The sequence below is a fragment of the Trachemys scripta genome, chromosome 22 (genome assembly GCF_013100865.1).
Source record: "Trachemys scripta elegans isolate TJP31775 chromosome 22, CAS_Tse_1.0, whole genome shotgun sequence".
Taxonomy (NCBI): Eukaryota; Metazoa; Chordata; order Testudines; family Emydidae; genus Trachemys; species Trachemys scripta.
This window is the reverse complement of record NC_048319.1, coordinates 7,605,909-7,623,740: the sequence shown is the minus strand read 5'-3', so window position 1 is coordinate 7,623,740 and position 17,832 is coordinate 7,605,909. Positions and strand designations below refer to the sequence as shown.

General features: G+C 44.1%; 1 protein-coding gene across 2 annotated transcripts in view; it reads left to right on the top strand.

The window, feature by feature from the left end:
• Positions 1-17,832, top strand: part of KDM4B (lysine demethylase 4B) — a 160,311-nt gene that overhangs the window by 136,118 nt on the left and 6,361 nt on the right. Inside the window, exons 13-19 of one of the 2 annotated variants that reach the window (XM_034755557.1) lie at positions 1,146-1,324; positions 4,474-4,696; positions 8,835-8,911; positions 9,113-9,168; positions 9,856-9,964; positions 16,855-17,040; positions 17,131-17,295. In XM_034755557.1, the coding sequence (XP_034611448.1) occupies positions 1,146-1,324; positions 4,474-4,696; positions 8,835-8,911; positions 9,113-9,168; positions 9,856-9,964; positions 16,855-17,040; positions 17,131-17,295 (995 nt within the window). Of the gene's footprint in view, positions 1-1,145; positions 1,325-1,690; positions 4,697-8,834; positions 8,912-9,112; positions 9,169-9,855; positions 9,965-16,854; positions 17,041-17,130; positions 17,296-17,832 lie in introns of those variants that run through there. The other variant, XM_034755558.1, reaches the window with a different exon arrangement.

Sequence of the window (17,832 nt, the reverse complement as noted above, 5' to 3'; positions counted from 1 at the left end):
AGGTGGGGAGACAGTTAAAGGCTGAGGTCCTCTTTAGCAAACTGGGACCTAGACTTTACTGCAGGACCCCTTGGTTCCGTGGCCCTGCAGTGTGCAGCAGGCTGGAAATCTTGTAGCAGATTCAGAAGTTTTGTTTTAAAAGGGTGGTCTCCACTGAATTAAATCAGAAAATGAATAATACAATCGGTATACTATGCCTTGTATTAATTGTAATGTTAAATTAATATTTTACTCTGCCTCTGATCGTTTTTCCACATGCCCCATGTACTTGAATGTGTAGAAGTTGTCATGGGAAGGCTTTGGCAAGTAGGTAGGGGAGAAATGGGGATTTTGGCACCCAGAAAAGAATGGGGAAGACGTTTAGAGTTGTGGGAGAAGCAAATTAGCTGGATGTTTCTGCTAAAACCATCACAGAATGGCTGGGGCCCCAGTCAAAAGTTTGTGAAAGCAAAGAATGACCGAAACTAGTCAGCACAAACAGCTGCCTGTCAGACCTGTGCCAGAAGTAGATGAAGGTTTCTCATTAGATTGCAGTCGATGAAAGGGGGTTGGGGGAGTAGTTGCAGAAAAGTGTAGAGTAGAACCCAGACCGAGCTTGCCTCTTGGGCCCGATTTAAATCTATAGGGTGGTAAGGAGTGCACCCTGTGATGGTAGTTGAGAACAGAGTTGCCACTCACAGATGATGATGATGCTCAGACCCCTCTTGGAAGCTGGCCTGACCAAATGAATCATCATGTAGTTTCCTGAAAGATGAAACTACCGCCTGGAGGGCAGGGGATTATTATAGATCTGTATTGCACACCTTGAACATGGCTTAATTAGGGGAGGCTGCATGATCTAATGCATGGACACTGGGACTGGGAGTCAGGAAACTTGGGTTCTCTTCTCTCCCACTGATCTGTCATGTGAGCTTGGCCCAGTCACTCTCCCTCTGTGCTTCAGTTTCCCCATCTGTAAAATGGAAATAATGATAGCTGGTTTTGTAAAGTGCTTTGGCACCTATGGATGAAAAGTGCTATAGAAGAACTAACTGATGGTGTTTGTTCTTTAACTTCTCCTAAGTATCACTGGAGTGTTTATTTTACACCCTCTTGCTGCATTTCGTCCATACTGAAGACACTTCCCATTGCTCATTTTGCTCTAGAAACGTTTCCATTTTCCGGGGAGGAGGATGTGAGTGACCCAGAGGCTTTGAAGTCTTTACTTTCCCTGCAGTGGAAGAATAAAGCACATAACTTCCCAGCTGAGCGAAAATTCAATGCAGCTGCTGCCCTGAGCGAGCCTTTCTGTGCTGTCTGTACCCTCTTCTACCCTTATAACCAGGTAATTTCTGATACTGCTGCAGATGGGTGGGTGGGTCAGTGAAGGGTATTGCATAGTGGGTATTTTAGTCAGATTAGTGTGGGTTTGTTTTCATGGCGTCGGTGTGATGATCTAGGCTTTTATTGTAAATTGATAAGTCAGAGCCCCAGGTTTGTGTGCCATAGAGATGTATCTGGAAATAGCACAGACAGTGGGAAAAGCCTACTGGCTTTTCATCTTTCCTTGCATTAATTTTTAATTTTACTTAAGTAAAACAGAAATTCCATGGCAAGGGAGTATGCCGTTAACCTCAGATTGTCTTGTGTTGAGCTCTGCCACAGAATTCTTGTGTGACCTTCAGTACCTCACTTAATCTCTCTGCCTCAGTTACCTTATCTGCAAATGGGAATACTGCCCACCTCAGAGGGATGGTGTGAGAACTGATGTGCAAAGCTCTTTGAGATCCTCTGATGGGGAACACGATAAGTGCAAATTATTATTATTATTAATGTTGTCTACACAAGGCCACCAGGACTGTGCAAAACTTGCCTTTCTCCTAAAAACTGGTGGACCACATGCCTTTTCTCCTCTTCGTCAACCAACACTCGGCGCTTGACAACTTCTCAAGCTGAGTAGGGTCCGTACAGAGAAAGCAGTCTCTGCTCTTTGTGCTCTCTATACTGCAATAAAACCCAAAACAAAACAAAAAACCCAACCCACAACAGTGAGACTCAGAGCCTGCGTGAACTGACTTGGGCTTGAGGGACTCGCAGAGCAATGTAGACATTCCTCTGAGACAACCCTCCTTGCTGGGTTTCTGACCTAAGCTCCTGCCCATGCGGGAATGTCTACATAACTATTTTTAGCCCCATAGCATGAGCCTAAGTCAGTTGACCCAGGCTCTGAGACTTGCTGCTGCAGGCTTTTGTGTTTTGCAGCGTAGAAGTACCCGGAGACACTCTGCCTGATTGAAAGAGGATTCTACCTGGATCTGTTTTTACGCTCTCCAGGTTGTTTGAAATTTGAGGGCGGATTTACAAAATGCTGACGGAGAGTAATAGCAGGTCCTTCTGTGCTTTTGTCCCTACCTAGGAGAGGCCAACCTCAGTGCTCCTGAATTGCGAACATACACTACAGCATCCCTCTTTTCCCAGGCTAATACAGGCAGCTGTAACGTTTCAGTTACGCAAGCAAGAGCAGTGGTGTTGGTCTCGGTTTTAGAAATTAATGCATTGGAGCTTGGGCTTAGTGTAATGTGGGAGGCACTGTACAAGGCAGCAGACAGGAGAGATGCATATGGAAATCTTTGTGGTGTGTAATTTGTTTTAATTTTCTAATCATTTGAGTACATCGGAGCTAATACCCAGAAAGGTTTTCTGGGCACATCCAGCTTTCCTCCCTTGCCGTAAGAGGCTGCTGGGATTTAAAGTTCTGGGAACTTCGGTTTAAGATGCAGATTTTCTTGGCAATCGTTGCCAAGCAAAACATTGGGAACCAAATCTCACCCTGCCCCACCTATCAAACGTATATTATAAACCAGACCACACAGGGCGGGAGGCTTCCAAAATTCGTAAAACCTCTCAACTCTCAAGCTGGGTCAATTCTTCTGTGCATTGCCTACATCGTGCTGATAACTTAGCTGTGCCTGGTTTAAACGCCAAAGCTGCACATTTCAAGGGGATTGGAAAAAATGAGATTTAACACACTGACACATTTGGGTCCTGTAGTGATTTACAGGAGCAGACATTAATACATACAGTGCTGCTACACTTGCGTATGCATTGAATTAGTACTCAGCATGAGGTAGCCTTGTAGCACAGGTAGCCCTGTAGTAATAGAGGTAGGTAGGTGTGTGTGTGTGTGTGTGTAAATATGTATGAATATATTTGTATGCAGGCATGTGTAATTACCCTCACACCCCCTATAGGTGTAGAAACAGAATCACAAGGAGAAGAGGGTTTTTTATCAGTTTAAATATGCTTGTTCCAACATTATACCTCCCAGTTACTAGTTTGATGGCCTTCTGTTTTCTTGCAACCAGTTCCACTAAGGTATCACTTTTCAGAGATGCACTGAATCTCTTCTCCCTTTATTTAAAAAAACTGGAAATAAAAATCCTAGTGGGCCTCTTGCTGTCCCAGCAGATCTGGGTGAATTTTTTTTTTTAATATATATGATTAGTGCAGTATTTTTGTTCAAATGTGCTTTAGCCCCATTCACATCTGTGTGCATTGCTTTCCCTTAGTGTTCAAGCAGTGTTTTGGAAACTGGTATTTAAAATCACACATGCAAATCTTCGCACCAGAAATCCTAGCACACCAGTCAGGGAACAGAAACATACAATGCTATTCGTCTTACCACTTGCATCTAAGCACTGTATCCAGCTTCTGAATATTCACAAGCAAAAAGTAAGATTAGAATAAAAAAATCATCCACTGAATTTGAACATCAGCTTTAAGGAATTTTCAATTTGCTTCCAGATATTTCATGAGCAGGAAGGCAAAATTTGTTAGATACGTTATTTGCTCAACTCTGCCCCAGTTTGTCCCTGCATAAATAGGGCACATGGAGCCAGACACAGTTCTGTGTTCACTTGGGGCATGCGTGTTTAAAAAAAAAAAAAATCCCTGACTTATTCTGCAGACAGGAAATAAAGTATCTCTCCAGGACTGCATGATGCTGCTGTATAATGGATTGTGAGGAGACTTGGGTGCAGCTGGGCTGTTTAATCTATTGTTTTTAACTCTGGTTTACTACCAGAAACCTTTAAATGTCCTTCTGAAGAAAGAACAGGAGAGGGTGCCGAAGGGGAGGGGAGATCTTGCTTATTCTGTTGAGATAGTCGTCTTCTGCAGCGTTTGGGGATTTGATCTTATTTTGTAAAAGTATAAATGCAAAAATAGTGAACGCTGCTCATTGTTCTAATGCTTCCCTGAGTTTTCAAACCAAACGACAAATCCCAGGGCACACCCTGTTGGAACGGAGGGAGCGACAAGTTTCTTGTCATGTGAGGTAGGAGTTGGGATAAGAGCACTTGCTGCATGGTTGCAAACAGCATGAGCTAGTGAGGATTGATTTTTCACAAGGGCAATATTCTTTGAATTTTAGAACAGCTGGTGGATGGGCAAAATGGAGACTCTGTGTACCACTGTTTCCTTTTCCTCCTTAAGTCCTTACAGATGGATAAAGAGGCTGTCCAGGTCTCCACAGGGGAGAGCTCCTCCTTGCTCCAGCTTTCAAAGTGTGGACAGAAGACAAAACCTCTGATCCCTGAGATGTGCTTTACCTCAGGCGGTGAAAACACAGAGCCCCTTCCTTCGAACTCGTACATCGGAGAAGATGGAACCAGCCTCCTGATATCCTGTGCCAAGTGCTGCCTGCAGGTTCATGCTAGTGAGTGTTCCTCCTTCCCCACTAAGGGCTCTGGGCATTCAGTCACTTGTACGTTTCCTTACACCTCTGCTCTCTGCATTTGGACACTTTCTGGGCATGCTTGCGGTTCCTGCCACACTTTCGCCAGTTTCTATACTAATGTGCATATACATTTCCTCTTCATTATATTCTCAGGTCTGTCGTGGCTATGACCATCCTTGCATATTTCTGCACATCTGCTTTCTATTCCTCTTCTGCTCCTTCTGGAATTATTTTCTCTGGTCGGGGCGGGGCGAATAAGGGAAAGATCAGGGCCTGCCTGATGGAAGCTCCCTTCTTATACAGGCATCTTCCATGTAAATGCCTAATATGCAGGCTCTCTCCCTAAGCCACGCTGGTGAGTCTGGGGGATATGGAAGCCAGGTGAATACAGCAGCGCCACCTTAGACATGTAAATCAGGTGGGAGACACTAAGTAGAAATCCTTAGCTTGTGTGATCAGCCATAGTACTGATTAAAAGCTGCTCACGAGGAAACACCTGAGGAAGAGAAAACAGGTCCATTCACCTCAGTGTGTCAGCCTCCATTTCTAAAGTTGATTGGGGTTATAACAGGGGACATTCCCAAGGGCAGTATTCAGTAGCGGCTGAAACTACAGCAGATCAGCCCCTAAAATGTGTTCAGCTATAGATTGGGCTCCCATTGAGATACTATCTTTTAGAGGAAAGTCCATTATTTTATTGGACACTTTTCTCCTTTTGACACATCTATTACAGACTGGCCTTCTCGAAGCCTGCATGAACAGAATGGTAATTTGGGTTCCGCAGGACAAATAAATTCTTAAATTTCTCTCCCAAAACCTGTGCCATTGACCTACTCTCTTCCAAGCCACTATGGGGAACTGACTGGAGCTTTTAAAGGACAACCTGTGTCTAAAGTCCTTCTGCGTCCCCAGTCTGCACTAATGAAATGGGATGTTGCATCCTTTTGCTGTGGTGGGAAATAGAATCCTGAAATCTCCTTTCAGCAGTTAAGACAACAGAGCATCATTCTCAGAAATCTTTTGAAATGAAAAGTATAAAACCACCTCATTGAAACAGCTTCATTACATACCTCCTCCTTGCTCACTTGCGCCATGTAATGTTTTGCACTTACATGTGGTTATCTGTGATAACGCCCTGTTAGAAATGAGGAAGTTCCAGAGCGGACATCTTTGAGCAGATCCTGTTCCTGGAGGTACCTTAGTTTGTTTCTGCCTGCTGTTTTACCTGTTTTGGACTTGGTTAGTGCAAGGAGTCTGACTCTATTGGTATGTAAATTACCATTTATGTATGTCATACCTTGGAAACCAGAAATTGCAAAGTAAGCCACTTACAATCCTCTCACTTGTTCAAATGTTGGCCTACTAGGTGAACCAGTTATCTAGGTTTTATGAGAGAGGGTAGTTAATACCATGATTTCTGTGAGCCTCTGTTGTTCTTGGGAGCACCTGGGCTTATGGAATAGTTTCTGAGATGCATTTTCGTAGTGTCTGTGTTGCTGTTTATGACAATGTTAGTTTATCACAGGAGACATATACGGCTGTTTCTTTAGAGAGGTAAGGTGGGTGAGGTGGTATCTTTTCTCGGAAAGGTCCTAGATCTGAAGAAGAGCTCAGTGTAGCTTGCAAGCTTATCTCTTTCACCAACAGACGTTGGTTCAATAAAAGATATTACCTCCCCCATGTTCTCTCTAATATCCTGGGACCAACACAGCCACAACAACACTACATGTTTCTTTGATTATTATGCCCAAGAGAGGATTTCTGATGGCAGCTGGTTGAAGGTACTGGTCTGCGTCAGGAGTACTGTAGATTCTACAGCATCTCGTTAAGATTTGCACTAGTATTAGGAGGTGTGGTACATTACTGTTCTGCTGTTTGACCTTGGCAGATGGAAAGAATTATTTGACTTCTATCTGCAAAATTTGCTTTTATGGGCTCAGCTTTATAGACAGGAGCAGTTGAGCACAAATGTCTCTTGTGGCAAATTAGAATTAGAATAAAGGATGAACTTCTCTTGCATCCACGAGGCGGTCACTTCCAGCTCATGGTGTGTAATATGCTGACCCAGGGTGAGTGCACACATGATAGAGATGGCTTTCTCATCTTGGAGATAGTCGTCACTGGAGAGTTGAGTCTCTTTATCCACTACATACCTACATCTCCAGTAGAAAGGCATGCAAGAGCAATGTTAGCAAGCCAAATTCTGATTTGGGGAGAGAGATGTGTATATGAATAAAGCAAAGTTAATCTGCAGTCGTAGACAGAGCCTGGTGCATTCTGCTAATCAGGTTTAGCTGTGCTGGACCCATGAGGCTTGGGTTTAGCTGCTTCACTCTAGTTTAAGGTTGTAGATGCCTTTCTGTCTCCTCGTCACTGTCTGTTTGCACTTGTAGATTCCAGTATCCATTTGCCTTTGGTGTGGTGAGACCCGTTTGCTGGTAGACCAGTAGAATGGAGCTACAGCATCGGGGCTTATTGAAGCTGGGCTGGCTGAGTGCTGTAAAACTGCTCAGCAGGCCATTACAGTCCGATTTGGAGGAGTCTCACCCAGCTGTGATAGGCTGTGACAACGGGAGGGATGCCAGGAAACCTCAGCCAAGATTTCTAGGCCCTTGAGGTGCTGACACAACCTATTGAGGGGAGAGAGTAGTTACTTCGCTTGTTTGCTAGCCTCGTTGCATTAACTATCGATTCTGGGCTTCAATCACTCTTGTTCCCCTCAGCTCACACTTCTTCCCCTCTCTCTTGCATAGCTATTTCTGGGAGCTGAAAGCCTCCTATTTAAAAGAATGAGATTTTGCCTCTTAGCTACATTCAGAAACACGCTGGTTCCTGAGGAACAGACAACTGCACTCAAAGGTTAATATTTAGTCTGAGCAGCTCTAGTCTGGCTGGTTTGCTCTTAATAAGCAAGATTTAATTTATTTTCTGGAAAAAAAAATGAATATTAAATATGTTTCTCATCATAGTTTCTCCTTTAGGCTCCTCTTTTCTTTCATTCTTTAGTTTGTCTCTCTCCCTCTCTCATCTGAGAGCTGTGTTCCTTCAGAAGATTCCCCCCTCAAGTCCAGAGGTCCCCCGACCTGTGGTCTTGAAACAAGAAATCAATGCTGAAATTTCAGTCTGTTCCACACAGGTTTGGGCTCCACAGATATTTCACTTAAGGGCTTAAAACAGAAGCTCTTGTCAACTTCCTAATCAGTTTTCCAAACTCCATCACCCCGCCTCTTTTGCCAGGTCTGGATTGGATCTGCTTTCGTAATCTGCCACGTGATGGAAAGGAACTTCATATGCGGGAGGCAACCGTGGGTGTATATTATTGACTCTTGTCTGAGGTGGTTTGTCTGGGTTAGGTAGCTGCTTGTTACGGAGGTGGGTACTGTGCCGACCTCACTGATAGCTGAATATTTACCTGTAGTTTACCCAAGTTATTAACACTAAATATTGCAGTGCTTTGTATACGAGAGACCCTTTTTGCCTGTTCATCTAAGATGGCAGCACCTTGATTTCCAGCTTTTAGTGTGTTTGGCTGAAAATTTCTCATGAGGTGTTTGGGAAGAAGGATGGCCCACTGGTTAGCCTGGGATTCCCCCAGCTTCAATTCCCTGCTCCACCACAAACTTCCTGTGTGATGTGCAACAGTAAGCACATGGAGTGTTTAATTCCCCACTGCTAGATTACTTTATTCTGCTCCCTTTCCCCCCCTTCAAATAAGGTCCTGCTCAATCTTTCTGCAAAGATGGCTGCACCAGTTGGGTTTAAATCAGATCATCAGTCTTACCTCCTTTGATTAGTCCGTTTAGTGTATCAATAGGGGCATATTTTTTGAACCCAATCTCTTGAATGTAGTGCCAGACATCTCCTCCTAACCTCTGGCCCTAGGAAGGAGTTGGGGTTTCACATTCTACTTCATTAGTATGTGACATCAATCCTAGCTGCCCTACCCCTAGGTGACTCCTCTTCCTTGTCATTTATGTATTGTGGTCTCTTGGGTTTTGAATCTGGTTATTCCAAATTCTGTGTCTAATTTCCAAGCTGCATCTAACCTGAACTATCAGCAATGGGCTTCATGTATGTGTTGCCAAGAGTGTGAGAAGAATACTTTGGTTTCTTTCAGGTTGCTATGGAATACGCCCTGATCTGGTGAATGAAGGCTGGTCTTGTTCACGGTGCTCAGCCAATGCATGGGCAGCGGTAAGTATCCACTGTAGTGGAGACTGGAAAGGAAAGGTTTGGGGGAGAATTAACTGGATGCGTCAACACCGAGGGGAGGTGGGGAGACAAAGTATTTCCCGACATGCTGTTGCCCCAGCTTAATAAATCTCTGCAGAGGTTTGGTTTGGGATTGCCTTGGTTGCCTTTTCAATTAATCTTTATGATGGTTTTTTACTGTAGGACTGCTGCCTGTGTAATCTCAGGGGAGGAGCTCTTCAAATGACCACTGATGGAAGGTAGGTAGCATTTAAAATGTCTTGCATGTATCCTAGAGAGACAAGGTGAGTGAGATAATCTCTTTTATTGGACCAACTTCTTTGGAAAGCTCTCTCACCAACAAAATAAATAAAAGATTTATTGGTCCAATAAAATATATTACCTCACCCACCTTGTGTCTCTAATATCCTGGACCAGCACAGCTACCACTACACTGCATTGCACGTATACTAGCTCTCTCATCCAAGCACTAGTGCAAGTAATGTTGTTTATATTGTGAACACTGGTCACAGTGCTCCAGTGTGGGGAGCAAAATTTTGCCTCACATGCATAATTGCTGCTCTTTAGAGTGGATGGATGAACTGGGATGTCTGTGCTGTCCCACTCTTCCTCTGCTCTTAAGGGTCTGATTCTGTGTGGCACTGAACACCTTCCGTGTCATTGATTTCACCTTTCAGCACCATGCAGGAATGGTTCCCTATTGAAGGAAGTTGATCCCAGTTGTTCCAGAGACCTTTATCTAGTGCAGTGCATGATTAATAACCAGATGCTAATATTACCAGTGCTGCCAACTATCATAAATGTGTCCAGATACTATAGAAGGGAAACTGGGAGAAATGTTAACAGCCCTCTAGAGTTTATTCATCCCATAAATGTGCCAACATTTAAAAAAAAAAATGGCAGCTTCTAATTTCTCTGATTTCCAGGTGGATCCATATAATCTGTGCTATCGCTGTCCCAGAGGCCCGTTTCCTCAACGTAATAGAGCGCCATCCTGTGGACATCAGTGCTATTCCAGAGCAGCGGTGGAAACTGGTAGGTGCTTCCTGGGGATTGCTTGAGTAATAGCAGGGCTTGGCTTGGCTAGTGAGAAAAACATTAAATGTTGTGGAGGAGCCTCAGGCTGCAAGGGCTGGAGGATGTTCTCCTCAGGAAGCAATACCATTTGGATATGTCTGAGAGGAGGGTCTGCTTTCCTTTAAAATGTTTCACTTTCTCCGTCAGGAAATCTTTCTCATCTCCATCCTCTGTGCAGAAATTAACAAAGGCCCCCTTGTGGTCATCTCAATAAGGAGGGAATCAGGAGAAGATATATCAATAGGTTACATGCCAGTGGATGGATTTCTAATTCCTTTCTGTGGAGGTTGCAATAGCTTCATCCCAGGGGCTTAATGATTAGATGGAATCAATGAGTCTTGGCTTTGCCTACAGTGCTATGTTCTCCCAGCTGGTTCTGAATACCCCTCTGCTATGGGTGCATTTGGTAAGATAAATTGTGCTTTCTGCTTTTCTTTTGTGTGGGAGTCAGTTTTGGACATCAAGAGGGGGATATGGTGGGGGAAGATGTCATTAGCATTGATGTATTCGGTAGTTAGTGCTGATGTATTCATTAACTGCGCAGCTTTTCAGTGTAGGCAGCCCAGCCCTTGCTGGATGAGAGGTTAGGAAGAATCTGTGTATGCTTCTAGAGTTCTTCTTCTGTTGTGCAAATGGGTTTTGTACACAAATGTGAATGTAAAAAGCATTCATTATTCAGGTTGCGTGATGGAGCAATGTGATGCGAGAGTGATAAATCTTGAAGCACCAGCTCTTTATGGATCGTCTGACATTTCCAGCATGCATCCTCTTCATTACCACCACTTGTAACGATGAATTAAAAATCCTTTTACACAGAAGTCGCTTGTATTGCTTAATGGGGCCTCACAAGAAAACCTGTTAACTCCTGCATGACTGCCTTGCAACTGTGCAGCATTCATCACTGAATGCAGCGTCACTTTGTCATAGTGAACTCCAGACTGCTTGGCATGGGTCTGTGTGGGAGGACTCTGATTAAAGGAGAAGACTTTACAGGCAGAAGATAATTAGAGGAGTTTGGTGTGTGTATTGGGGGTGTGGGGGAGAGAACCACAAATTGTGGGGGCAGATAAGTGAAGGTGAGCATTGGGAAGCCTTTGGTGTGATGTTACTTGATTCAGTATCAAGTTTCCATGGATTTCTGTCCACCGTGCAGCATTTTACAGGTGTCCAAGGGCATCGTGGATTTAATACACCTTCATCTGAAGCATTTATTTGTACAACACCTGGCCCAATTGGCCCATGATCCTGATTAGGGACTTTGAGCTGTACCTCATTCATGATACATGGTACCCTTCATGGACTAACAGTCCAATCCAGTATCGTGGTAAATTCCATGTTCCTCCTTTAGCTGCAGTGGACATTTTAAGAGAACCATTCTTTGTAGTAGCTTACCTGTGTTGGGGTTCTCACTGAGAACAGCTGGACTCAGCTGCCTCCGCTTTTGGGAGGAAGAGAAACACTACTTTTCTAGGTGTGAAATGAGCTTGACTCTTACCAGGCAGAGTGTGTGGGGATTTGTTGGATAAGCTGGTGGGTTTTGCTGTGTAGGGCACAGGAAGTAATACTGGAGATGACCGAATACTAAAATAGCATCCTTCCTTCATATGGCATCCCAGCCAGCTCTGCTTTATAGACCGGTCAGTCCAAACATACCCTTGTATGCATACCCACATCAACCGAGTCTTTCTCACACACTGCAATGTTAAGAAATGAGAAGGACCAGCTTTTCAGAAGTGCCTATAGAGAGGTTCATGCACACGCTTGACATGTATGCACAAGAAGTGTGTGTGTGTGTGTGTGTGGGGGGGGTGAATCATAGAATCAGTGAATGAGTTTCATGCCTAAGGCATTACAGGGTTTGAGATAGCAAATTTGGCAAGCCTTACCAAAATTACTTGGGCACAGCAGGGTGAGTAAAGGACAGTGTGGGAGTAAGAGCGAGTGACCGATAGCATGGTCTAAAGCTAAGCAGAGTATGGGCAGCAGCTGTGATCTTCTCCTATACAGCTCGACCCATATACCTCAGACCAGTCCTACCCAACCTGAAGCTCTCCCTACTGTTTTCAGCCTGGGCTTCCGCTCAGATCTGTTAAAACAACTCCTGCTGTTTCAGTCCTGAATAGACAGACAGTCTTGCTGAATTGTACAGTGGCTTTTATTTTGTGGATGAACATCTGCTATGGCATGGGGCCAAAATTGTCCCCTGTGGTTTCCTTCGTATTTCATGGGAGGTATAGAATCTTCACATTTGATGCCTCAGGTTGGAAATCAGGACACTTAGCTAACTGTCTATTGTTCTAAGCACCCATTGCTCCCGTTGGAAGTCAGTAACAGCTGCAAGTGCTCGGCACCCATTAGGATATCTCCAATTTTTCATCTCCTAGAACTGGAAGGGACCTTGAAAGGTCATCGAGTCCAGCCCCCTGCCTTCATTAGCAGGACCAAGTACTGATTTGCCCCAGATCCCTAAGTGGCCCCCTCAAGGATTGAACTCTCAACCCTGGGTTTAGCAGGCGAAAGCTCAAACCACTGAGCTATCCCTCCCCCCTAGCATTAGGCACCTGATTGTGAAAATGTTAGTCTGTTTGACCCACTATGCACTGCTCCATCTTAATCAGAGCAGCCTTTCCCATTGTCGGCTGGAGTCTTAAATGTTTATGCCAAGATCACACATTAGTCTGCTAGCAGGCAACATGGAGGAGCTCAGATACCTGCTTGGACACGCATGCAGCTCTGAAGCTTCCGGCAAGATGCCAGCATAGCCCTTGTACAAAGTTTCTGCTGCCCCCGCAGTCAGGACTAGTGTTAGGATGTAGGAAGTAGACTGACTCTCAGCCCCTTTATCCCACACCTCCAGAATGACTATTGTGTTTGTTTACTGTCTGCTTGCTAAGATCCCTTTTTGGTCTTTTACTTGTGGGTGCCATTATAATATATATGCACATACCAGTGCTGGAAACAACAATGTGTCGCAGTGTTACCATATATAATGCTGCGTTACTTTTATAGGTGTCATAACTAAGGGAAGATAAATTACATTTTGAGCTGAAATTTGAAATGAGATGTAAAGTCAATGAGTCCGAGATACAAGGAGGCTTTGTTCTGGACTGTAGGATGTTAAGGAGAAAGTTCTTGAACTAGCAGCCCTAGTAAAATTGCATGAAGCGATGCAGAGGAACTTTGAGCTAGAAGAGCATGGGGGAGCGTACAGAGAAACATGGTTTGTGAGAGACCAGGGAGCAAGTCCATTGAGGCTTTTGGCAAGTGCATCCTGATACAAATGAGGGATCTAGTAGAGTTGTTTAGAGAGAGGGACAGGCAGATTATGGTCACCTTTCTTTGTGTGTTAGAGGTGGGTAGAGGTATCCTGTATGTGATGAGGCTTGTGGTGAACGTGGAGAAGGGAGTTGAAATCAAGGTGAGCAGAAGAGGCAAGGCTGAAGATTTCAGTAGTGTTTGAGTTGAGGCAGATGTAGGTGAGAGTGTGGAGCTGGGATGAACAGACCCACGAACAGGGAGTGAGAAAGGAGGGTGAAGAATGATAGAAGGTCGTAGGTAGCTGAAGCAAATGAACTGGAGTAAAGAAGGGAGGTGGCAGGAGATGCCACTCCAGTGGATTCAAGTGCATTTTGTTACTGTTCACATCTGTTTTCCTTAGCAGTGTGGGGGTGGTGGAGCAGCACTCTCTGATGTAAGTGCAGGGTGTACTTGGGGTGATTTGTTTGAAAATAGTGTCCAGTTGATCTGAAAATGTGCATTAGGTGCTAAGGCCTGGGCTCCCCTTGAAAGCATAGACCTCTGAGTTCATTTGAGCATGCTGCATCATTATAAAGAGTGCAGTTTGCATGGTTTCTGATTAATGGTGTATTACAGGCTTGTGTGTGTAAATTATGTATGACGTGGAAATTCAGAATAATTAGCTGTCATCCCTCACTGGAGTAAATGAATTGTAGTGTTCATCATGCTGCAGACAGCCCATTCTTTACTCTCAGCTCTGATCTGATTTTTTTTCCTGTGTGCATTTATTCAGAGTCTTTTTCTCCCGTACCTTAGACATTCTTTCTCTTCCCACCTCCCCTTCCTCGTTAATTCATATCTGTCGGAGCATCTTCCCCACGATACTCAGTCCCAGGTCTTCCACTCGTGCTCTGCTTTCACCATACACCACATCTCAAGGTCCCTGTAACTTAAATTTTCCTTTGTCCTCCGATCATATTTGATCGATCTAATCGTTCCTTTTGGTGTGGCTCTTCTGCACAACAGTGTGTCACTGCGACTGGGATGCCATTAGATGCATGTTAATCCCTCAGGCTTGGAAGCAGTCTTTACAGCAATAAAACCAGACTCCCTGTACTCAAGGGTTAATACTCCCTTGAGAGGCTATATTGAGCACTTCGTATATCAGCGCTTGTCCCTGCTAGGGAGAGAATTAGGTATTGACAGTTTAATAATGAGATCTCATTGCTATTGACTTGCTCTCAGTGCTGTATTCCTGCTGCGCACTTTGCTGTGGTGCTTATCTACCTTTTGAACATGGCTTACAGAGCGATAAGGGCCTAGCTTATTAAATACTAAAAACTACAGTCAGGCAATGCGAAGGGCCTGACTTTGACTAACAAAAGCTAGGAAATTCAGAGTGAAAGCACAGGGCCAAATTCATCTCTCTCTCCACTGATTCTGATACTTACAAGAGAAATGAACTTGGCTTATTGCATCCACATATAGGAGTGCTACTGATATATATCGGCATGATTGGGAGTGATGGGAACAGATGAGGCAGAGTGATTTCCTCTCTTCCTTTCTCAATTTATGGTGGGGAGAGGGAAATATCTGTCCCTCTTTGGGGCAGGGACAGTCTTTGTTACAGCACTAGTACAGTTGAGGCAGGGAATGGAGGGGGGAAGGAAGGCTATACCTGATGGCAGAAGCTGCAGGGGGAGGAATGTTCTCACTCCCAGTGAAGATGGGATACTGATGTTTAGATGAGCAGAGGGAATGGGGAGGGGAGGAGAGGGGGAGGCCCAATACAGTGTTTTCTTCTGGAGCAGAATACCAATCTTCAGGTGACTAAAAAATTACCACCAATCCCTATTCCCACCCACAATATATGGGGAGATGATTTCCATATGATAAATATTTATTCCATACCTGTGTCCTGATCACTTGTCCATGAATCCATCTCCCCGGGATTCTATTCATATGAGCAGTTTGAAACAGTTGCATTCTTCTTTTTAAAGGGCAACCTCCCTCCACAAAATGTGGAATTTCCTCTTTCTCAAGTTATCCCAATCTGCGGCCCAGGCCAGCCATCAGTGACAGCTTTTCTAGACATAAACGTTTTATGAACTAAGGCTGGGATTTCCAAACGAGCATATAGGCATTAGGAGCCCAATTCCCCATGAAAGTCAGTGAATTCCAAACTCCCGGAGGCTAAAAGTTTAATATTCCACATTCCTGCAGGGCTGGAAATGGGAGTTTGATACCATTGGAGTGAGGGGCGATTCTCAGCTTCCCAGTGGCACCCAGTGCTCACTGCCACATTTGCAGTACCATGAGATACTGGACTTTTAAAACAAGAACATGTTTGTTTAGAAGGGCTATTTCAGTTCCATTTCAAAGGTGTCTTAAAGCTTGTTTACACGTGAAAGTTAGTTTACATTAAGGTAAGGTGTGAATTTCAAATGCAATAGCTATTCTAGAATAATTTCATCTGTGGACACCCTTATTCTGGCATGATAAGAATAATGAATAGTAGGTTAAAAAAGTCTTGCTGGCTGCATAGCCAATGCATAATATTCTCATTCCAGAATAAGAGTGCTTTGTTCCAGTTTAGTTTAATCTTCTTTCAAAGAGGATTAAGCGAACATGACACATTTATTCTGGAATAAGTGTCCACACACACGAGTTATTCCTGAATATCTATTTTGGACTAACTCCATATGTAGACAAGACTTTACATTGATTATTTGCTTTCCTTTCTCTCTAATCCCTGCATAAAGTAACCAAGGCAGCTGGCATTACAGAGAGGAATACAAGAAACAGTCCAAATGGGGGGAGGTGGGTGGGACTTTAAAGCATTTAAAAACCTTTTTTGTAACATCTGTGGCGTAATCAAAATACATGGTGTGGTGTGAAGGTTTTATTTACCCAAGAGTGGCAAAACAGTGAGTGAGTTACATACTTCAGATAATCCCACACAGATGCCAATCGAACCATTATACCATGTCATCATGTATTCCATGTATATGTATAATAATAAAAAGGGCCTACTTAAAAATAAGACGTTAAACTGTTATTCTGTGTTGTGTTGTTGTGTCCAGAGATGAAAATGGTCTTTTCTAGCAACTTGTTTCCCAAGTTGCAGCTACAATGTGAATTAAAATGGGTACATTTAAAAATCTCTGGAGAATGGGTGTATAATGGAAGTAGAAGTTTTACCGTAATGCTTGTAGGTAATGCTGATACATTACACTCCAGAGAACATTGTCCCAAATTGTTTTTGTGAGGACTTCATTGACTAATATGTATCTGATGGATTGTGTCATTGATAGCTGCTTAGAGATTAAAATGATGACATCTTGTTGCTGTTGAGGGGAACAATAGTTCTGTGTGTCTGTTCTATTTAGGATGTGTGTGTTTTGGCTCAGGATGGGTTCTAGGTGAGAGCATGTGGTTGAGCAGGCAGATCGAAAGGAATTTGACTACCCTTGTGTCTGTAATGCCCTGCAACTGTTGATAACAAGGAGTTTTGTACCATGTCTAACTCTGGCCTCCAGCCTCAAATATGTTGCTTAAAAGCTGCTGCTGACCTTCTCCTTTGCATAATGTGAACCTGTGTTTCCCTTCAGAAATGTGTGTACTGCCGGAAGCGGATGAAGAAGGTGTCTGGTGCCTGCATTCAATGCTCCTATGAGCACTGCTCCACTTCCTTCCACGTGACCTGTGCACATGCCGCTGGGGTACCCATGGAACCGGATGATTGGCCATATGTTGTGTCCATCACTTGCTTCAAACATAAAGCAGCCAACCACAATGTAAGTGTCTTCTATTTAAAATCCCTCCTATGTACTGTTTCTCTCATGTCTCTTGTGATCCCTGATTGGTCCCTTTCCTTTGTTCCATAGATCCAGTTTCGGAGGGAGGTATCGCTGGGGCAGACTGTGATTACGAAGAACCGCAATGGACTCTACTACAGGTGTAAAGTAATTGGCATGACAACGCAAACCTTCTATGAAGTGAACTTTGATGATGGCTCTTACAGCGACAACGTTTACCCGGAAAGCATTACTGTAAGAAGCTCTTTAGATTCCTCTGTAACTGCAGGGGTGGTCAAACTTACTGACCCTCCGAGCCACATACGATAATCTTCAGGAGATGCCTACCGAGGCTGAAGCCCCACCACCCCATTGCAGGGCAGAAGCCCCGAGCTCCCCCTCCTCCAGTCTGGTGGGCAGAGAATGAGGGGAGAGGTGATGGGCTCCGCGAGCCGCATTTTAACTGTAAAAGAGACTCGCGAGCTGCAGTTTGGCCACCCCTGATCTATAGGATGCAATGCTGCGTACTTGCTTACTTTGTGGGCAGGAACAACAAAGCCTACCCTGAGAAATCTGTTTACAATAGGTTAAAAAAGTATTGTTGGCTGCATAGCCAATGGATAAAGTGTTCTTCATGCATCCCCTTATATCTCGCTTTACTGATTATTACCTGGTTTCCTATCTTTTGTTCCTTGACCAACAGCTGCTGCCAGTGTTGGTTGCTGACGTAAGAGAATAGAGTTTGTTCTGTCTTGCACACTAATTGCATTTTTAAAGTCTAATTTTTTCCCT